Source organism: Anneissia japonica, unplaced genomic scaffold (genome assembly GCF_011630105.1).
Source record: "Anneissia japonica isolate Jap-2015-1 unplaced genomic scaffold, ASM1163010v1 scaffold287991_len637273_cov151, whole genome shotgun sequence".
Taxonomy (NCBI): Eukaryota; Metazoa; Echinodermata; class Crinoidea; order Comatulida; family Comatulidae; genus Anneissia; species Anneissia japonica.
Window position 1 is genome coordinate 503,403 of NW_022692547.1, and position 18,143 is coordinate 521,545.

General features: G+C 32.7%; 1 protein-coding gene across 6 annotated transcripts in view; it reads left to right on the plus strand.

Moving 5' to 3' along the window:
• LOC117100336 (voltage-dependent T-type calcium channel subunit alpha-1I-like) overlaps nt 1-18,143 on the plus strand; it is a 66,944-nt gene that overhangs the window by 41,246 nt on the left and 7,555 nt on the right. For 4 of the 6 annotated variants that reach the window (XM_033239992.1, XM_033239993.1, XM_033239994.1 and 1 more), the window contains 17 exons: nt 404-507; nt 1,113-1,236; nt 1,856-2,109; nt 2,479-2,605; nt 2,906-3,031; nt 3,441-3,530; nt 4,243-4,456; nt 5,141-5,292; nt 5,821-5,930; nt 6,990-7,120; nt 9,905-9,975; nt 10,528-10,606; nt 11,230-11,351; nt 11,955-12,185; nt 12,890-12,928; nt 14,528-14,560; nt 17,493-17,558. In XM_033239992.1, coding sequence (XP_033095883.1) covers nt 404-507; nt 1,113-1,236; nt 1,856-2,109; nt 2,479-2,605; nt 2,906-3,031; nt 3,441-3,530; nt 4,243-4,456; nt 5,141-5,292; nt 5,821-5,930; nt 6,990-7,120; nt 9,905-9,975; nt 10,528-10,606; nt 11,230-11,351; nt 11,955-12,185; nt 12,890-12,928; nt 14,528-14,560; nt 17,493-17,558 — 2,073 coding nt within the window. The remainder of the gene's footprint in view (nt 1-403; nt 508-1,112; nt 1,237-1,855; nt 2,110-2,478; nt 2,606-2,905; nt 3,032-3,440; nt 3,531-4,242; nt 4,457-5,140; nt 5,293-5,820; nt 5,931-6,989; nt 7,121-9,904; nt 9,976-10,527; nt 10,607-11,229; nt 11,352-11,954; nt 12,186-12,889; nt 12,929-14,527; nt 14,561-17,492; nt 17,559-18,143) is intronic. The other 2 variants (XM_033239990.1, XM_033239995.1) reach the window with 2 other exon arrangements.

Consider the following 18,143-nt stretch of genomic DNA (forward strand, 5'->3'; position numbering starts at 1 on the left):
AACATAATAGCTTAGTTCTCACAAGAGCCCTAGTATCTGGATCGGAAGCTAACTGTTAGCACTAACCGTTAGCACCCCGTGTGAGAACTTCCGATCGGTTATTGCTAACCTTTAGCAGTATCTGGATACCGCTAATGGTTAGCAAGTGCTATCGGTTGGCAAGTTGAGCACGTTTCTATCATCAACCAATCACACATACGCGTTTACAATTTCCCGTTTCTTATTGGCCAGTGATTCGATCATCATATTCTTGGTATCCGGATCAGGATTTTCTCGTATGAACGCACGGCAGCTAACGGTTAGCAGGATCCATATGGGTATACTATTTTGGAATTTAAGAAACAGACAACGAAACTTATGGATGCAAGTGTAGGTTATGTAAAGTATTACATTGCATTTACAGGATTGTGATCTTATTGCGCTCATCGCTAAGTGTTTACCTGAACCACAAGGTTGCTTTCTTACCAGACAAGAGTACTCCCTCTATCTTCTATCGCCAAAAAACAAGTGAGTCTTGCATACCATTGTGGTATATAATAATAATTATTATTAATGATGATATAATATAATGCTAATTGCTATTGCAAATTTATTTTCACCATCTTAACAGTAGTTAATCTAGGATAAACATTTTTGGGGGAGGAGCCCAATTTGGCCAGCAGGCCGTGGGGTCTGACAATTTCTGGCAGAGGTCAGTGAGCTTCTGGGAAAAGGGGTGTAGCCTTTTTGAATTTATAAGGGGCTAAACCTCAGGCATCCTACACTGAAACAGCCACTGCAGGCAAAATTTCAGAGACTAGGATTTGTTTTGTAGCATTTAGCCTCGTGACGACGCTTTAGTTTATAACAGGACAACAATCAGATAAACAAGTGCTATATTTCTAAAAATATTTTTTAAAACAGTTAATAACCTTGGTTCTAAACTTGTAAGATATAAATATATAACAAAAAATAAAACTGCTTTTTCCAAATGACTCCTGCAGTGATCACAAATAGTACTAAATATATTTTTAAAAATGTTATTTATTTTCATGACCTTGGTTTTAAGAGCTGTCTTTCCAACTTCAAATAAATAACTACTGTATATATAATAACATTTGTTGTCTTTGAAGGTTCCGTTATCATCTGCAACATCTAATTAGCCAGAAGTGGTTTGACTACATGGTTTTAGTCATAATCTTCCTTAATTGCATCACACTTGCTATGGAGAAACCATCCATTGATGAGGATGACTGGGTAAGCAATTAATTCATGTTTTTTGTAAGAAATGAAATGTATTGTTTTATTTTCTTTATCTTCATGTACTTATTTGTACTTTTTTATTGGAAAAACTAAGACTAAAACATCCTAAACTAACCATAATTGCCAATACAAATGACAGATCAAGAAGGGTTTAAAGGCCAATTACAAGTCGGCTTGCAATTCGTACACGTAAATTCATTAATTCGTTTCTGTATTCATATCTTCCCGAGCTGTGATTGGTTGTGCATTATTTCGTTTCTTAAAATGTAGAAACTGTTCGCCGAAGTGAACGACCACAAACGAAAAAGCAAATAATTTGGTGAAGGACTTGCACATGAAAAGTAAACTACGCATGCGTACTGTCATACGCTTTTGCTTCGCCCGTATAACTGGCTTTTAAAGAATCAATGAGAAAAACCTAAATTGAATGTCATGTATTCGATATGAACCGCTTAATCAGACAAATAACAAGACAATGAAAAGTTGGGCTAAAACAGCTAAACATTGAATGTGAGAATGCTGGATTGTATTTTCATTTGCAGTGGTCTAGCGTGAAAGAAACTTTGAAGCTTACGTTAATTATTTATTATTTCATTTCATTTCCTCGCTGCAGGAGCGCAAGTTCTTGACCATTACCAACTACATCTTTACAATTCTGTTCACCATCGAAATGTTAATTAAGATCTTGGCGAAGGGATTTGCGATTGGTAAGCATGCGTACCTGAGGAGCGGATGGAACGTAATGGACGGTTTTCTCGTATTCATCTCCTGGTTGGATATCATAATCATGCTTGCATCAAGCTCCAGTCCAGATATTTTTGGAATTTTAAGAATATTTCGTCTTCTGCGAACCCTGAGACCTTTAAGGTATGAACATTGATTATAATTGAGTAGTTGTGTAATACAGGGCGTTATTGTGCGAGTCACTTTAGTAACAATTTCAGCCTTTTGTGTTTGAAAATATGTTGGCGCCCAAATCATGATTTGTAGCTGACTTGCGTTATTCCGTAGGACAGAAGCGCACCATTCAACATGCATCCCACCCCAACCAAAACCAACAGAGTATGCTTTCATGAGTCATATAGACTAAAGTCAATCAATCTTTATGTAACTACACCCATGCTTTTATTGATAGCATTGGCTATTGTTACACCAGCCTTAGGACAATAACATCTACTCAAAATTAGGAATTTCTTTAAGACTGGTGTAACAGTAGCCAATGCCATTTATTGACAGAGTGATCAGTCGAGCTCCTGGCTTGAAGTTAGTGGTGCAAACGTTGCTCTCCTCTCTACGTCCCATTGGTAATATCGTCGTCATCTGTTGTACCTTCTTCGTCATCTTCGGTATTCTTGGTATTCAGGTATTGTGACATTTTAACGTTGGGGAAGGGGGGTGGATATCATAAGTATTGATTTATCGTTCTGCATAAAGTTCTAGCATAAATATTTATATTTTATTTATTTTTTATTACAAAAGCCAATTTTTATTTTCTTTTCTGTGTATATGTAAATTGGTTTTTTTTTCATTTATTAATATTTGTTAAAACAATATAAACTTCAATCTATATTTTTATTTATATTTGTTAATTAGAATTATTTATATCCTCTTCATTTGCCTTTAAAAATTATGTTTAATATTTTTTTTGTGGTAATTTTTTTAGTTATTTAAAGGTAAATTCTTTCACTGTGTGGGAGAGAATATTCAGGATATACAAAACAGGACACAGTGTGAAGAAATGGGCTTCGAGTGGGAGAATGAAGAGTACAACTTTGATAATATAGGAGAGGTAAGTGAAATGGGTGAATCAAATTTGACTAGCCACCCACTGTGCACCAATCCAATAGCTATAGCCCACTTTTTAATATGTCCAGTGGACACTAGTCCACTTACTATCCCTTGATGAACCAGTCTAAGAGAAACACTAGCCCACAATTTACTAGTTCCATGTACACCAGTACAGTTAACACTGGCCCACTGTGCACAAGTTCAAAATGTAATTTGTACTTTTAGTACAAAAAAAACACTATAATGCCTACATGGAAAACGAAATAGTGTGGAGTAGCCAACATCATTCAAATATGTAAAGAACATCATCAATGAGGTATGAACATTTACTACTGTACAAGGAATTGGAACATCCTGCCTTAAAAAAGGAAATACATTGATATCCACTGTTTTTCATTCCTTTAACACAGGCATTAATGACATTATTTGTCCTCTCCTCAAAAGACGGTTGGGTGGACATCATGTACAATGGCATTGACTCAGTTGGTGTTGATCAGCAAGTATGACAAATGTTTATTTATTTTAAAAAAATAAATACTGCTCTCTGTAATATAATCTAACATTAATTATATTATAGAGGGCAGTATTTATCTTAAATTTTATTATAGAGAACAGTATTTCAAAAATCAAATACTGCCCTCTATAATAACATTAAGGATAAATGCTGCCCTCTATAATGTAATTAATAATAGATTTATGCCCTGTATTATAAAAAATGTGGCAAAGACAAGCCAAACCAGTCACCATGCTGAAATGTCAAATTTTTTAAATTTTATTTTATTGCACTAGACTAACCTTTATATATCTATACATCATGCTATGCTGTTACTTTCCCAATTTTTAATGCTAAAACTTTTTAAGGATTTGATGATAGTTCTTGCATAAGTAATGCCCAAAATCATAAATTTTGAAGGCTGATTTCTTATATTTGTTCATTAAACAACTGTATGTTTAAACTCCTGTAACTACATAACCAAATGTCTGATTTAAATGATTCTTTCACCATTTTATAGCTCTTATTTTACTTTTTAACCCTTTATTAATAACTCAAAATCGATGTTTGTGACGAGTGACTGGTTTGGCTTTTCTTCGCCACAAATTATCCTTTGATCCCAATCTCTAAATTTGGGCATGTATTTTTCTCTTAAATGATTTTAATACATTTTAAGAGAATTAGCTTGTGTATAAAAAGTGGAATTTTTTTTTTTTTAGCCTGTACGTGATAACAATGAATGGTTGATCATCTATTTTATCTCATTCCTTCTCATCGTTGGCTTCTTTGTCCTGAATATGTTTGTCGGTGTTGTGGTGGAGAACTTTCACAAATGCCAGGAAAAACAGGCGATTGAAGAAGCCGAGATGCGTGAACAGAAACGCCTGAGGCGGATTGAGAAGCTCAGGCTGAGTATGAACAATTCCGGCATAGGTTTATATCCTTGTCCTTGTTTGGTAGCCCATCTGCAACGTTAATCAAAATCAAAAACACTGTAGCACACTCATCATAACAGCGTTTCCTACTTCTTGACTTTTTTCAAATTATTTAGGATGTTGTACTATCACGTGGCATCAATGGCAATATACAGAGGACATTATAGGCTTTTAAAAGTACATAATCATTATTTCAGTTCACTAAACACAGTGTTTGAGTTGCAATGAACATGTAAGCACGGTCTGTCAGAACTTTGTTAGAATGCGGTTTGACAGCCTGTTGTTTATAATTCACCCAATAAACATGACGTTATTAATAAAGGCTAGGCATCAACATATCAGTTGAAAGGTCATTTACAAACATGTCATTATTTAAATAAGCTTTAAAACACATATACATACTGTATTCTAATCAGTGTATTAAAAGGTTATTGATTAAATTTTAATCAGTGTATTAAAAAGATTATTGATTAAATGACTCAAATACATATAAGACATCATTACATTTAATTTAACAGGCTATTTTTGAAGTTACCTTACAGATGATATCAAATTGCATGTTACCCTTCCTGTGGTATAGTTCACCTTGTCTTCCTTGTCTTTCATCCAGGCCATATTACAATGCGAGTCTTATATACCTTTTTGAACTACTTACACAACATAATGCGTTGTTATTTTACAGAAAGGGCCGAGCCCAACTATTGGGATGATTATGGACGAACACGACGACGAGTTCATGCAATCGTTGAGAGTAAACATTTTGACCTGATCATCGCGGCCATTATTTTTCTAAATGTAATCACCATGGGAATGGAATTCTATGATATGCCTGCGGTACATGGTATTTTTTTCTTTCTGCATGCCAGCCAGACCATACTACATAGAAATATCAGTTTAGGAATCCTTTTGGGAGGTCTGGTTTAGTGAGATTTCTTAACACCTCTTTTAGTATTTTGTTAACTATCTAGAGGGAAACAATTGATAATACAGTAGTTTAAAAGTATGCAAACATTTTAAATTTTTGTGAGACTAGGTTTTTTTTTATAGATATTTTCCCTTGTTCGGCAGTGCAATGTACTAAAAATACCTAATGTAAACTTCAGTGTTATTTTTATCATAAATTTTATATAATTATTAACAATTCTCGTTATCATTATCAATACCGTTATTATTATTCATTGCAATATTTTTATTATTTTTAAAATAATTTATAGAGGGTGACCCTGCCTGTATATTCTAGAAAGTCCTGATTGCCCTGATATTCAGGGCAATCTTAAATAAATCAAATAATGCAATTCTTTATCTCATTACAAGGCTTAGGTTTTTCGTTTAACAATTTCTTATTTATACTTTTTTCTGCAGCTCCTGATTGAGATTCTCAAGTACTGTAACTATGTGTTTACTGTGGTATTCATCCTGGAAGCCATCTTGAAAATATACGCATACGGTTTCAAACGTTATATCAAAGACAGGTAAAGACCTATAATTTACATTAAATGTTAATCAATGTTATCATTAAGCCTGTCTCAGTAATCACCAGTTGATGTCGTTATCTACTTATTGCATAATTGCCAAAAGTTAAAAAAAAAATCCAGTGCAGATAAGAGCAATATGCTTATGCCGAATGCCACAAAAGTGTGTGTGAAACAATGATTTTGGATAAAAATATAATTTGATTTTCGGCCTGTTAAATGGATGGATGGATTTATTTGATGTAAACACCAGGGATAAACCCACGAAAATGTGAAGAAGACTTGCTGCCAGTGCAGTCCTTCTGGCGGTGATTGGGTAGTACACGGGAAACAATCCCCTACTCTTTTCCGAAGAGTGTACTGCGTTCTTAGACGTGCACATGGGCCATGATGCACACAGGATCGACAGCTTAAACGTGTCATCCGAACTGTAACATGCATTGCAGCCCACCAGCTGAAATACAATGAGAGCAGCGAAGGGAATTGAACCAAGGACTTAGAGATCACCACAGTTCAGTGCACACACGGCAGCTACCACCAGTTTAGCCGACTGCGCTGTTACTCCTACCACCACTTTGAAAAATAGAAATTTATGAAATATTAACTATATTTTGTCTATGTCCATCATGAGGTTTCTCAAAAACAAGTCTTTATTTTTTCTTCTTATATATATATATATATATATACATATATATACATATATATACACATATACATGCATATATATACATATATATATATACATATACATATATATATATATATACATATATATATATTATATATATTATATATATATATATTTATTTCTCAAGTGATACATGATACAGTGAAAGTAAAATATTTATAAGTAAAGCTTATGATAAACTGACCAATGAGAAATATTATTTAAACAAAATGCATGAACATAAAGACATGCTTGGTCAATGATATACACATATATATACATATACATATATATATATATATATATATACATGACATCCATCACCCTTTAATCAAACTATATTTTAATCACAAAATTATATATGATGTATATAATATAATTGTTTTTTACAGGTGGAATCAGCTAGATATGTCGATTGTGATTCTATCAGTTGTTGGTATTGCCTTAGAGGAAGTCCAAGGTGACATCATTCCAATCAATCCAACAATAATACGAGTTATGAGAGTTCTAAGAATTGCCAGAGGTATTGTACAGTGAATTCAGTGATTTACTAATGATCTACCTGCTGATTAATTTATTATTTCATAAATGATTCATTGATTGAATAACAAAATGAATGATGGATTGATTGATACAGAAATTTGCCTTCCACTGGCCAAGAATTTATATTGATATTGCAGTTAACATGTCATTTGATCGATTGATTGATTGATTGATAGACTGATTAATTGATTCTGTGATTTATTTGTAATGATTCAGTGGTTGATTTATTTTGTTGAGATTTTTTAAATTATTTATTTTGATTGATATACGTTAATGATTTAATTTATTCTTGTGCAATGTTTTTCTTTTATATTGTCTCAATTTTGTTCTTAATGCTTATTTGGTTCATTCATACACCAGTTACCCTTTCATATAAATGGTATTGACTTATTTGTAAACTCAGATTTTTATTGAAATCTTTCGTTGGTTCTTTAATTACCCAATGAATAAATGAATATATATATATTTTTTGAATTCTTATTTTTGTTGTAATTTGTTGTTTGTTTTACATTAGATATTTTGAAAATATTTTTCGATGAGAAACAAGAAATGGCCATACATTTGGGTTACTCCATAATTTTCTCGCTTTCCAGTCAGGTTGTAGTAATTTTCAACTTAATAAATATAGCCTGACAATTCCATTATTTTGTTTTTTTCTGCCATCCTCCAAACTCCGTCCAGTGTTAAAAATCATGAAAACCATGAAAGGTTTGCGGGAACTTTTAGGCGTTCTTATGGGAGCAATCCCACAGGTAAAGTATACAGTTAAATTGTAACGAGTATCGGTGCCTCAATGGTGCCTATGCTACCGGTACCTTGATGTCGTCAGCATGCTAGGTGTAGCGGTGTTATTCCTATTTTATGATGTGTTGTGTTTTTATATTTTTGGTACCAGTTGACCATCTGGCATGTATGGTGTGTCGTTTTGTTTTTTATGTAGTAGCCTACAGTGTGACTGAACGTGATGATGGTGCTTATATTATTTGCATGTGAACCTTCCCCCCCCCCCCCAATTCACTAGTGAAATATTTTCATGATAAAATTCCTTAAAATTTAATGCGTTTAAAAATGGAGTCCATTCATTACGCCTGCCTACAGTATATTTATGTGAGTAACTATTAAACAATACATCTCTGACATACAATAGTCCTTGGCATGTACACCGGTTGTATTGCATGTATGGTGTGTCGTTTTGTTTTTTATGTAGTAGCCTACAGTGTGACTGAACGTGATGATGGTGCTTATATTATTTGCATGTGAACCTTCCCCCCCCCCCCAATTCACTAGTGAAATATTTTCATGATAAAATTCCTTAAAATTTAATGCGTTTAAAAATGGAGTCCATTCATTACGCCTGCCTACAGTATATTTATGTGAGTAACTATTAAACAATACATCTCTGACATACAATAGTCCTTGGCATGTACACCGGTTGTATTTTTTTGGGTGCACTTTTAAATATATTATTCAGTCCCAAACTACTTTCAGTGCTTCAAACCAAAGACCTTTACAATCAAATTATATACTATAACTCATCTTGGGTCTTTTACTGCTATTGATTTTTAATGGATAGAAGAGTTCAGGGGAAGCCTTTTCCTTGGTGTACCAGTTCAACAAATAAGGTTTCTATAATCTGAGGATCTTCTTCTGTCTTGAGAATAACCTGCTTCTAGCTATCATTTATATAAATGCTGCTTTCTTATATAGTATGTTGAGTCTACCAAAATGTTCAACATATAAATAGTTGGCTTGAAAATATTTACTTTGCATGTGCTGTAAACTCAATAGGATATTTTAATAGAACAGGTTATCATTTGTCATGCAAATTGCCGTATATAATATACCTGTATTGTATACATTTATCAAAGCAATAGAATTTTAAAAGACACAGTTGTGATTTTGTAGGCCAATATTGTTGCATAAACAAACTTTAGTACAAGAAATACAACTCAAAAAGTTGTCACTAATTGAGATATTAAAGCTACCACACCTTCAGTTATAATTATTCATGTAAGCAGTCTCTTCTTGGATAACTTCTTGTAATATCTATTATAAAGATTATCCGTCCAGCGCCCTCTCTAGTTGCTAGGGGCTACCAATATGGCTACGGTCCATCGTGTACACGGCGAAATACAACCTTGTTATTAAAATCAGCTTTATATGTTATCTAGTGTTCCTCGTCGTTATTTCATGGTCTCAAAGCAGGCTTAAACATTACATTGGCGACGAGGATGAACAGAATTATGCTACCCGTCCCAGGACAGCTTGATTTCACAGGTGAACAAATCCATACGAAGTGGAAGCAGTTTAAACAACGCTGGGACAACTACGAACTAGCTACAGGGGTCAGCAGCAAACCGTCCGCCACTCGAGTAGCCACGTTGCTCTCCGTTATCGGAAATGAGGCGCTTGTCGTGTATAATAGATATTACACTTCTGTATTAATTTTGGTTGTTCATTCTAAGCACTGCAGATTCAGCTTTTAATAAGTCTTGTCTCTGCTATTTTATGTTTATACTTTATGTTGTAGTTGTCATTATATTGTAAAATGTTCTTTATTAAAAAAAATTAACTTGATTTTTTCACTAAATTTAGCCCTCTGACTTTCTCCACCTTTTGAGAATATCAGCATTTGTGTTGTTAGATAGACTATAGTAGATGTTGTAATTTGATGTAGTTTTGCATGTTATTTTTAACTTGTGTATCGTCTGCTTTTTTCCCTCCCTTTTTCTGCATGTTGTTGGTGTCTTGTTTGTGCTGTTAGTCTTCAAGGTGTTAAAATTTGCACCTGGCGTTCGTGCCATTTTCCACACGGTACAGAAATCCTTCCCTCAGGTAATTAAAAGATGATGTGCACTTTTTTTGTTTGTGTTTTTGTTTTTTTTTTTTTTTTTGGCTTTTTACAACAACAGTTGAAACAACTGTTGAGATTGCCAGATGTTTTTTTAACAAATAGTAATTTACCAACTATAATTTATGAATAAATAAACCAACTATACTTGTTATTACAACCAAATGTATATAATCAAAATAAGAATATAATATATTTAGTTATGATTCAAATTATGATTTAAAAATACATATTCATATAGATAAAATATATTTTTATATAAATAAATACAAATAAAAAAACTTCAATTTCAAAAGATCCTGCTCTCTTATATATGTATTATATGTATTAATTATATTTATTATTATATCTATTGTAATATTAATATTTAAGTGTTTAAATTTAATATGATAAATATAAAAATGACTTTGGTACAATTAATATTATGATTATGATAATGATTGTGTATCTATGATTTATATATGTATGCATAATATTTTGCTATTGTTGTTATATACATTTACTAAGTGAATTAATGATGTTGTCATTTCCTGTAGGTTGGAAATCTAGGCCTTCTGTTCTTCCTCCTGTTTTTCATATTTGCTGCTTTGGGTGTTGAATTATTTGGGCGACTAGGTAAGAGGCGATAAACTCAGTATGTTATATAATAAGTTATTTAATAGTTTCACACCATCACATTTAAGGCCAAATGGTCAAGCTGTTAAGGCAGGGGCACCGTGATCATAGCTAGGTGGCTTATCTCAAGCCGGGCTGTGTTCCTATAGTAACTAGGCCTGGCATGCCACTGTGTTTAACTTTTCTAAGCCAGGCTTTAATCGTTGCGGGGGGAGGGGGGTTTGCATTGAATTCGGGTGACGAAATGACCAATCAGCATTTAATTACGTAGGCTGTGAGCGAGCGTATGTTTCGCAAGCAATGTTTTGGAAACAGGTTTCCTGGTTACTGTTCATTATTCTGCAAATTCTCACCTGGCTAAACCCGCTAGTCTGAACACCCGGCAAAGTTAAGCCAAGCTTAACTCAAGCCTGGCTTATCTCCAAGTCTGAACGTAGCCATTGTATGCTGCAAGGGTCAGCATCTATATATATGGTTTTTAAACAAAAAACAAACAAAAAACCAATTTTAAATAATAGTGTAAGTGGTTGTTATGGTTACCATGGTCGTGAGTTATTATGGTGTAATTGACGATTGTTTTTGAAATATTGGAAAAAAATTAATTTCTTTATTTTTGTTTTTAGATTGTACTGATGATAATCCTTGCGAAGGCCTTGGCCGACATGCATCTTTTGAAAACTTCTTTATTGCGTTTCTTACTTTGTTTCGTGTTGCTACCGGTGACAACTGGAATGGAATTATGAAGGTAAATTATGGTGATATTTTTCTATTAGGGTTTTTTTAGAAGATGTAAGAGACAAAATAGAAAAAAAGTAGTAAAATATATAAGAATGGCAGAGCTAAGGGTATGAGGATTAGGTTGGATAGGAAAACAAACACAAAAGGGATGACAGAAAAGTACAGAAGACAGTCAGGAAAAGTTTGACAGACTTGCTGAGCTGAATGCCTAATGTTCAGAAGAAACAGTGTATTATCGTTTTGAAATTCAGATGTATGAAAACATATTTTGAAGAAAATCGCTTCTAAGAATCAAAAATTGGTATGATCCTATTTGCTTTTTTATCAAATGCAGACTTAAAAATTAGGAACTCTGAAACCATATTTTTGTCAAAACATGACTTTTAAAGTTTTAAAAATATACATTTTCTTGGATATATCAAATTGACTTAGCATCATATCTTTACCACTGTTCATCTGTTTACAGTACATGCCCCATTTCATAACATTTTTGTGGGCCCTGGCACAATAGGAAAGTGACCCAATTAAAGTGTTCTTTCATTTCTTTCTTTACTTAGGTAATACACTTTGCATAGTAAAAATCATCACAATATTTCATCTTTTTGTTTAGGACACGCTCAGATCGGATGGATGTGACAAGTCAGCAAACTGTAAAACAAATTGCTGTGCGAATCAGTTCATTGCACCGTTGTACTTTGTTTCGTTCGTGCTGATGGCACAGTTTGTGCTCGTGAATGTGGTGGTGGCGGTGTTGATGAAACATCTTGACGAAGCTCATAAGATGGAGGAAGAAAACATCAATGATGAAGAGGAGATTGCTGAAGCCATTGCCCAGAGCGAGGTAAGATAATGTTCAGTATAATTATTTCTGTATTTTTTGTATATTTCTTAGTTTTTCTTGGCAAATAGCGTGTAGTAGAAAGGTTTGTTAGAAACTAAAAAAATTAAGAAATAAAGAAAGACGGGTTTAAAATACAATAAAAAAAAAAATATTTTCTCCAATTAATAGCTATTTAAGTCTTGCACATCAGTAAACCAATTTCCTTGTGATTAAAATTTATTATATACTGTAGTACATCAAATATTCACATTAAGATATGTACTGCCTGTAGTGAAATCTAAAGAAAAACAAATTATTTTAAATTGAATTGTTCAATTAAATGTTTGAAATACATTAGTAAAATCCAAATGAGACACTGTTAAAAGAAAAACAGTTTATATTGATTAACAAATTTATATTTGACTATAAAATCCAAAAATGTAAGGGTTATGCTAAAAGAAATATAAGAATACAGTAGTATAAAAATCTAAGAAAAATATTTTTCATTAAAAATTTTATTTGAAAGCAACTTACTTGTTTTTACCTCAACATAGAAAATATATCTTTAATTTTAAGGTCACGCTGGAAATTGGTTTTATATGAGTTATATATGCATTATGTTTTCTCTAAATATACCAATTTAAGAGCCAAATCATGAAGCAGATATTTGACTTTTCATCGAATAATATGTTTCTGGTTGTGATTTTGTTACTTTTTTATCATAGGCGGAAGAAATACAACATTTATCTGAACAAAACAAAAAGGTATATTCCGAAAGTGGGCATCACTAATGTTTAGATTTATATAGCGCCCTCCTGTGGGTGTTTCTGTTGCACTCTGCTATTGCTTCTATTTATTTTCAGAGATAAGGAAATTTTTTTCAGTCATCAGTAAGAAAATATAAAATAATAATAATAATTTGTTTTATTGTTGCTCATCTGTAAAATTTCCTTATCTCATTTCTCTGGTATGTTGTTCTCTGATATGACCTTTGCACTTTTATATTGCATTCAAAAGAGTATCTACAAAAGATTTGTGTGTATTTAAGTTGGAATTTTTTTAGTTGCTTTAAAGGGGTTTTATGTTAATATTATGGTGCTTGTGCAAGCATTTTGTTTTTAAAAGCCAATTTAAAGCCTAAAAGTTTCATGCTTATTCTTAAATGAACAATTGTTGCAGCATTTTGTATATCTAATCTAAGGTTCAATATGATTCTAATTCTCCTTATGAGATAAGTTGCAGTAGGTAAAGGCATTAGAATGGCTATGTCTAAAGTTGTATTCATCAATCAAACAGTGACTTTAATAGGCTCATAGTCTTATGGTGTTTTGAGCTTTAATCCCCAGCAAGCTGATTCAAACTATGTTCATAGTTTGAATCTCAGGTCATACTGTAATATAATAGAGTTTATCTTGCTGTTTCCCTTCTAGTTCTATCAAATTACTCATAATTGTTTTTGTATTAGGCCCTATGCCCTGTTACAATCGTAATGCATGTTCGTCCTCTTTAAAGAGATTTTTCCCTCCTGAGAATGTTATCCAATCAATTACCTTTTGTAATAGTATATGAAAGTTTACAGCAGATCTAGAGTGTGGAAGGGGATTACACAGGGCATCATTCTTCCTATTTTTATTTCCAATATCCTGGATCTACTCCGAATCTTCCCCTGGGTCTAAGTAAGCTTCTAATCCATCTGTGATGTTTTAAAACATATATGCCCTTGTTTACATGCACTTTATATTTTCTAGATCTTCTGATGATCTACCTAAAGATCCAAAAAAAAAATTATCAGCCCAGCTAATTATACCACATAAATAGCCCAATGACCAAGGTTTAGGCCACTTGACTACTCCAGTATACATGACAGGTCATCTGGATATTTTGTTAGACACCTGGACTGTACCAATTAAGCACCTGCACATTGTGGTAGGACACCTTAATTGTTGACCGCATGTGATGTGACACCTGGACTGATATCTTGCTTTTAGGGAACATATTGTATTACCACTACCTTATGTACATAGATCATTATGATAATTGGTACTAAAGGCAGTCTCACTTATGTGTATCATGGGCCTTTTCGGAGTGTCAAACACAAAAGTTGACCAATCAGAAGAGAGCCAGAAATGCACGCTTGTCCCACAAATGCATGTGTTGTTCTACAAACGCATATGTATATTTATGTTCGCACTGTTTTTTTGTTTTTTTTATGGGATCTTTGGAACAATATCGTATGTGTTGTGGCTTAGTGGTGAAGGGCCACTCTTCAATTATTATATTCTTGTAGTTCTGAGGTACATCAGTATAGTTTCACACGGTATTTGACAATTGTGCATGGTTCTTTTTTTTCTTTACACCTGCAGGAAGAGGCCTCAGCTCTTACTCCACTTCTAAAGGTATAACCTTCTCTTCCTCCATTCTTACATCAGTCTTCTTCATTTCATATGTAGTTCACTTTTACTTCACTTCAAAGCTCCTGTCCACACTACAGTATACAATTTTATGTGACAAAATTTGTCTGATGCGCCTATATATGGTAATGATGATGTCACATCACATTCAAATATGGGCATATCACATTTATTTGTCACATAATTTGATAGTGTGAATAGAGCTTAAGTATTTTTGATAAACCTTGAAGTGTATTCATTTTTGTTTTTGTTTCTCTGAAGACTTGTTTACACTATAAAATTTCATGTGACAAATTTTGTGTGGTGTGCCCATATAATTATGGGTGTGATAATGTCTTAATACTACATCCAAATATGCTCATATCACAGTTATTTGTCTCATAACATTTCATAGTGTCGGCAGAGATTACACCACCTGTTGTGGTTTTCTTTAAATTACAAATTGATATTTAATGTTTACATAAAGCATGAGTCTTAAAATCAATTTTGTGCCGTTGCTATTTATTTTTATTTAAATGTAAATTTTTCAATAATTATAATAATATATGATATATAGTAAAAATTGTATTATGTAATTGAGATGATTTGTAGTGAGTGGTAATGAGCTATAAGTAATAATAATAATAATAATAATAATAATAGTAACAATAATAATAATAATAATAATAGCAGAAGTGTCAGTGCTTGTTGGTACAGCACTTAAGCTTTCAAAAAGCTTTTCCCACCCTATCAACATTCATGATTTCCCCATATATGGGTATAATATGTCATCATCATGCCCATATATGGCCAAATCACAGCTATTACTGTATCACAGATTTTAATGCATGCCTAGAAATACTCCAATTTGCATATAGTCCACCACTATTTATAACAATGGCAAGTCATTGATCATTATTTATAATTCTGCTTATTAATAAAAACGTTTACTATCAGATAGACATAAAACCAAAAAGAAGGGTTTCACTATGACATAACCACAAAACAAGGTTGTTATTTTTATTGTGCTTTTTTGTCCCTTGGCAAAAGGCACTGTATAAGTTCCTCCTGTATTATTATTAATAAAAAGGTTTGCATGTCATAAAAATGTACGATCATTAATATAAAAAAGGTTCGTTACTCATTAAATATGACCAGCGAACTCCTTTTCAATTTAAAGTGGACTTCTTTTTTCCAATGCAACTACAAACTTTATGAATAGCGGTAATTGTTGACATTTTGTATTGCCAAAACTAGCCCTTTAATAAAATTATGACTAATGAACCTTTAAAATAGCAGTCCCTCTTTTTATGATTAGCATACTTCTTTCTTGATTATGACTAGCAACCCTTTTGTGTAGGGTAAGCTAATGTTATGAATTGGCGAACCTATGAATAGTGAAACTTAGGCGCAAAATTGTTTATACCTTTTTTTTGCGAACTAGCGGCCCGCCAATATTGATGATTACAAATCAAAATAAAATTTTATTTTTTGCACAATTAGTGCACATGCCGCCACAAAAAATGGAAATTTTTTTTTACACCTACCACTGCCTTAAAATCTCCAATAAGATATGTATATTTCCTCCTAATCATATAAATTTAAAGCATTTAACCATCCCATTACTACACTGTTTACATTCACCAATATAATGTTATTTTTATTTTCTCCTTTTTGTGGATGTTTTGGCAAAACAGGAAACAAAATTTTATTTTATTTATTCTTTTTTTCACCCTCTGACAATCTTTTAAAAAAAATAAGTTCACGAAACAAGTTATAAAAATGTCTAACTTTATGAATAATGAAATTTATGTATTGAACAAACCTTATCAGTGGCGGATCCAGGGGGTTCAAGGGGTTCGGATGAACCCCTGTCTGTGAAGAAACGTAACAAAATACAACTGGGTCCTGGCTTACAAAAGGCATGCTAACCTACCTAGGCATAGGTTGGAAGATCAGACAATTACAGGCTTAGCCCTTTTAGTTTTCAATTAAATATTAAAATTATACACACTGTTCTTGGTTCGCCGTCGTAATAATTTATGTACAAAAGTGCGTTCTTCAGGCCTATATCGGTTCATCGATCCATGGAAGAAAGACTACATATCCAACTAATCAATGTTGTGGTATTATTATAATAATATATTGCCTGTCTTTGATTTTTTTTCATCTATGATAGGCCTAAAGAATGAGATAAAATTACTTGACCTTTTCTCAAGAGGGGGTAAAACCTTGAATTTTGAAGAACTTAAAGGTCATTAAAAGACTCCTCAGAAGTTGGGAAAGCTCACTTCCGGCCATCTAGGAATCCAAATTTTCTTGGGGGAAAAGGACCCCAGTACCCCCATTTTATTTTGGGGTTTTTTTGGAAAACATTTTGAACACCTCTCTTTTAAATCCTGGATCCGCCCCTGCTTATGAGTAGTGAGTTTGACCCTTATATTCGCTGTTTCTAATGAATGGAGAAATAATTAGAAGTACCTTCAGATATTATTTATCAGATATATTTATGAGATAAAAAAGCTTTAAAATTTCAAAAATATTGTTAAAGTGGTATTAAGAAAAAAAATGCTGGTTTGCTAAATCCTTAACTGTTTCTGTAACAAATATTTGAAATTATTTCTGAGCTGAGTTTATACAATACTTAAATTCTGAGTTATAGTAGAAAAATAAAAACTAAAGCATGTCATTTTGTCATTTGTGATAAACCAGCATGTGTAGAAGTGTCATACAGGTTGTTTTTTTAATTTGTATGTTCTAGCTGTTCTTAATTTATTTTTTTTCTTGCTAGGTAATACTATATAAAACTTCTCTAATATACTGAATGCTGTGTATTAAATGAAAATTTATACATATTTATTTTCCAAGTTGAATTTATGTTGGTTAATTGTTGTTTTTTTCTGTCTTTTTTCATTCATTCTGTTCCTGGCTTATTTAGCTTGTTTCACCTTCTGAGGTTGTTCTTGCCTTGAATACCATAGGTTACAACAACAACAGACACTTGGTAACTTTTATTCCGCAAGATATTTTTTTTTCTCTTCATAATCAGCAATATCACAATTCCATGCCTGATCATCCAAAATATTTAATCAGCCCTTTTTTCAACCCCCACCTTTCACAGATTTGCCTGCTTTTCAATTTTCAGACAGATCATGGACAGATATAGATGAGTTATTACTTCTCAGATGTGAGGACTATAGAGTTGTATGGAAGAACTAGAGTGAGCATTGCCTTATACAGCGTAGTTTGTAATCCACCATGCCAACATATGTAGCAATCCTTCAGAGGAAAGATGATTCTGCATAAGTTCTGATTTTGAAGTTGAACATTCCAGGATATTCTGTGGTTTCCGAATGGTGAATCATCAATATTGGCACGGTGATGGCTCGATGCTCACTCTAGTTCTACAAGTCAATAATTCTTCCTTAGGTAAAAAATATTAAAACAAAATTATGATAATATAATCTCATCTATATCTGGTCAAAAAATTGAAATATACTATTTCATTATATGCAAGTGCATGTCATATTAATATAGATATACCTCATACTTATTTAAGTTGTCAATATTACAAGTTACACATATAATA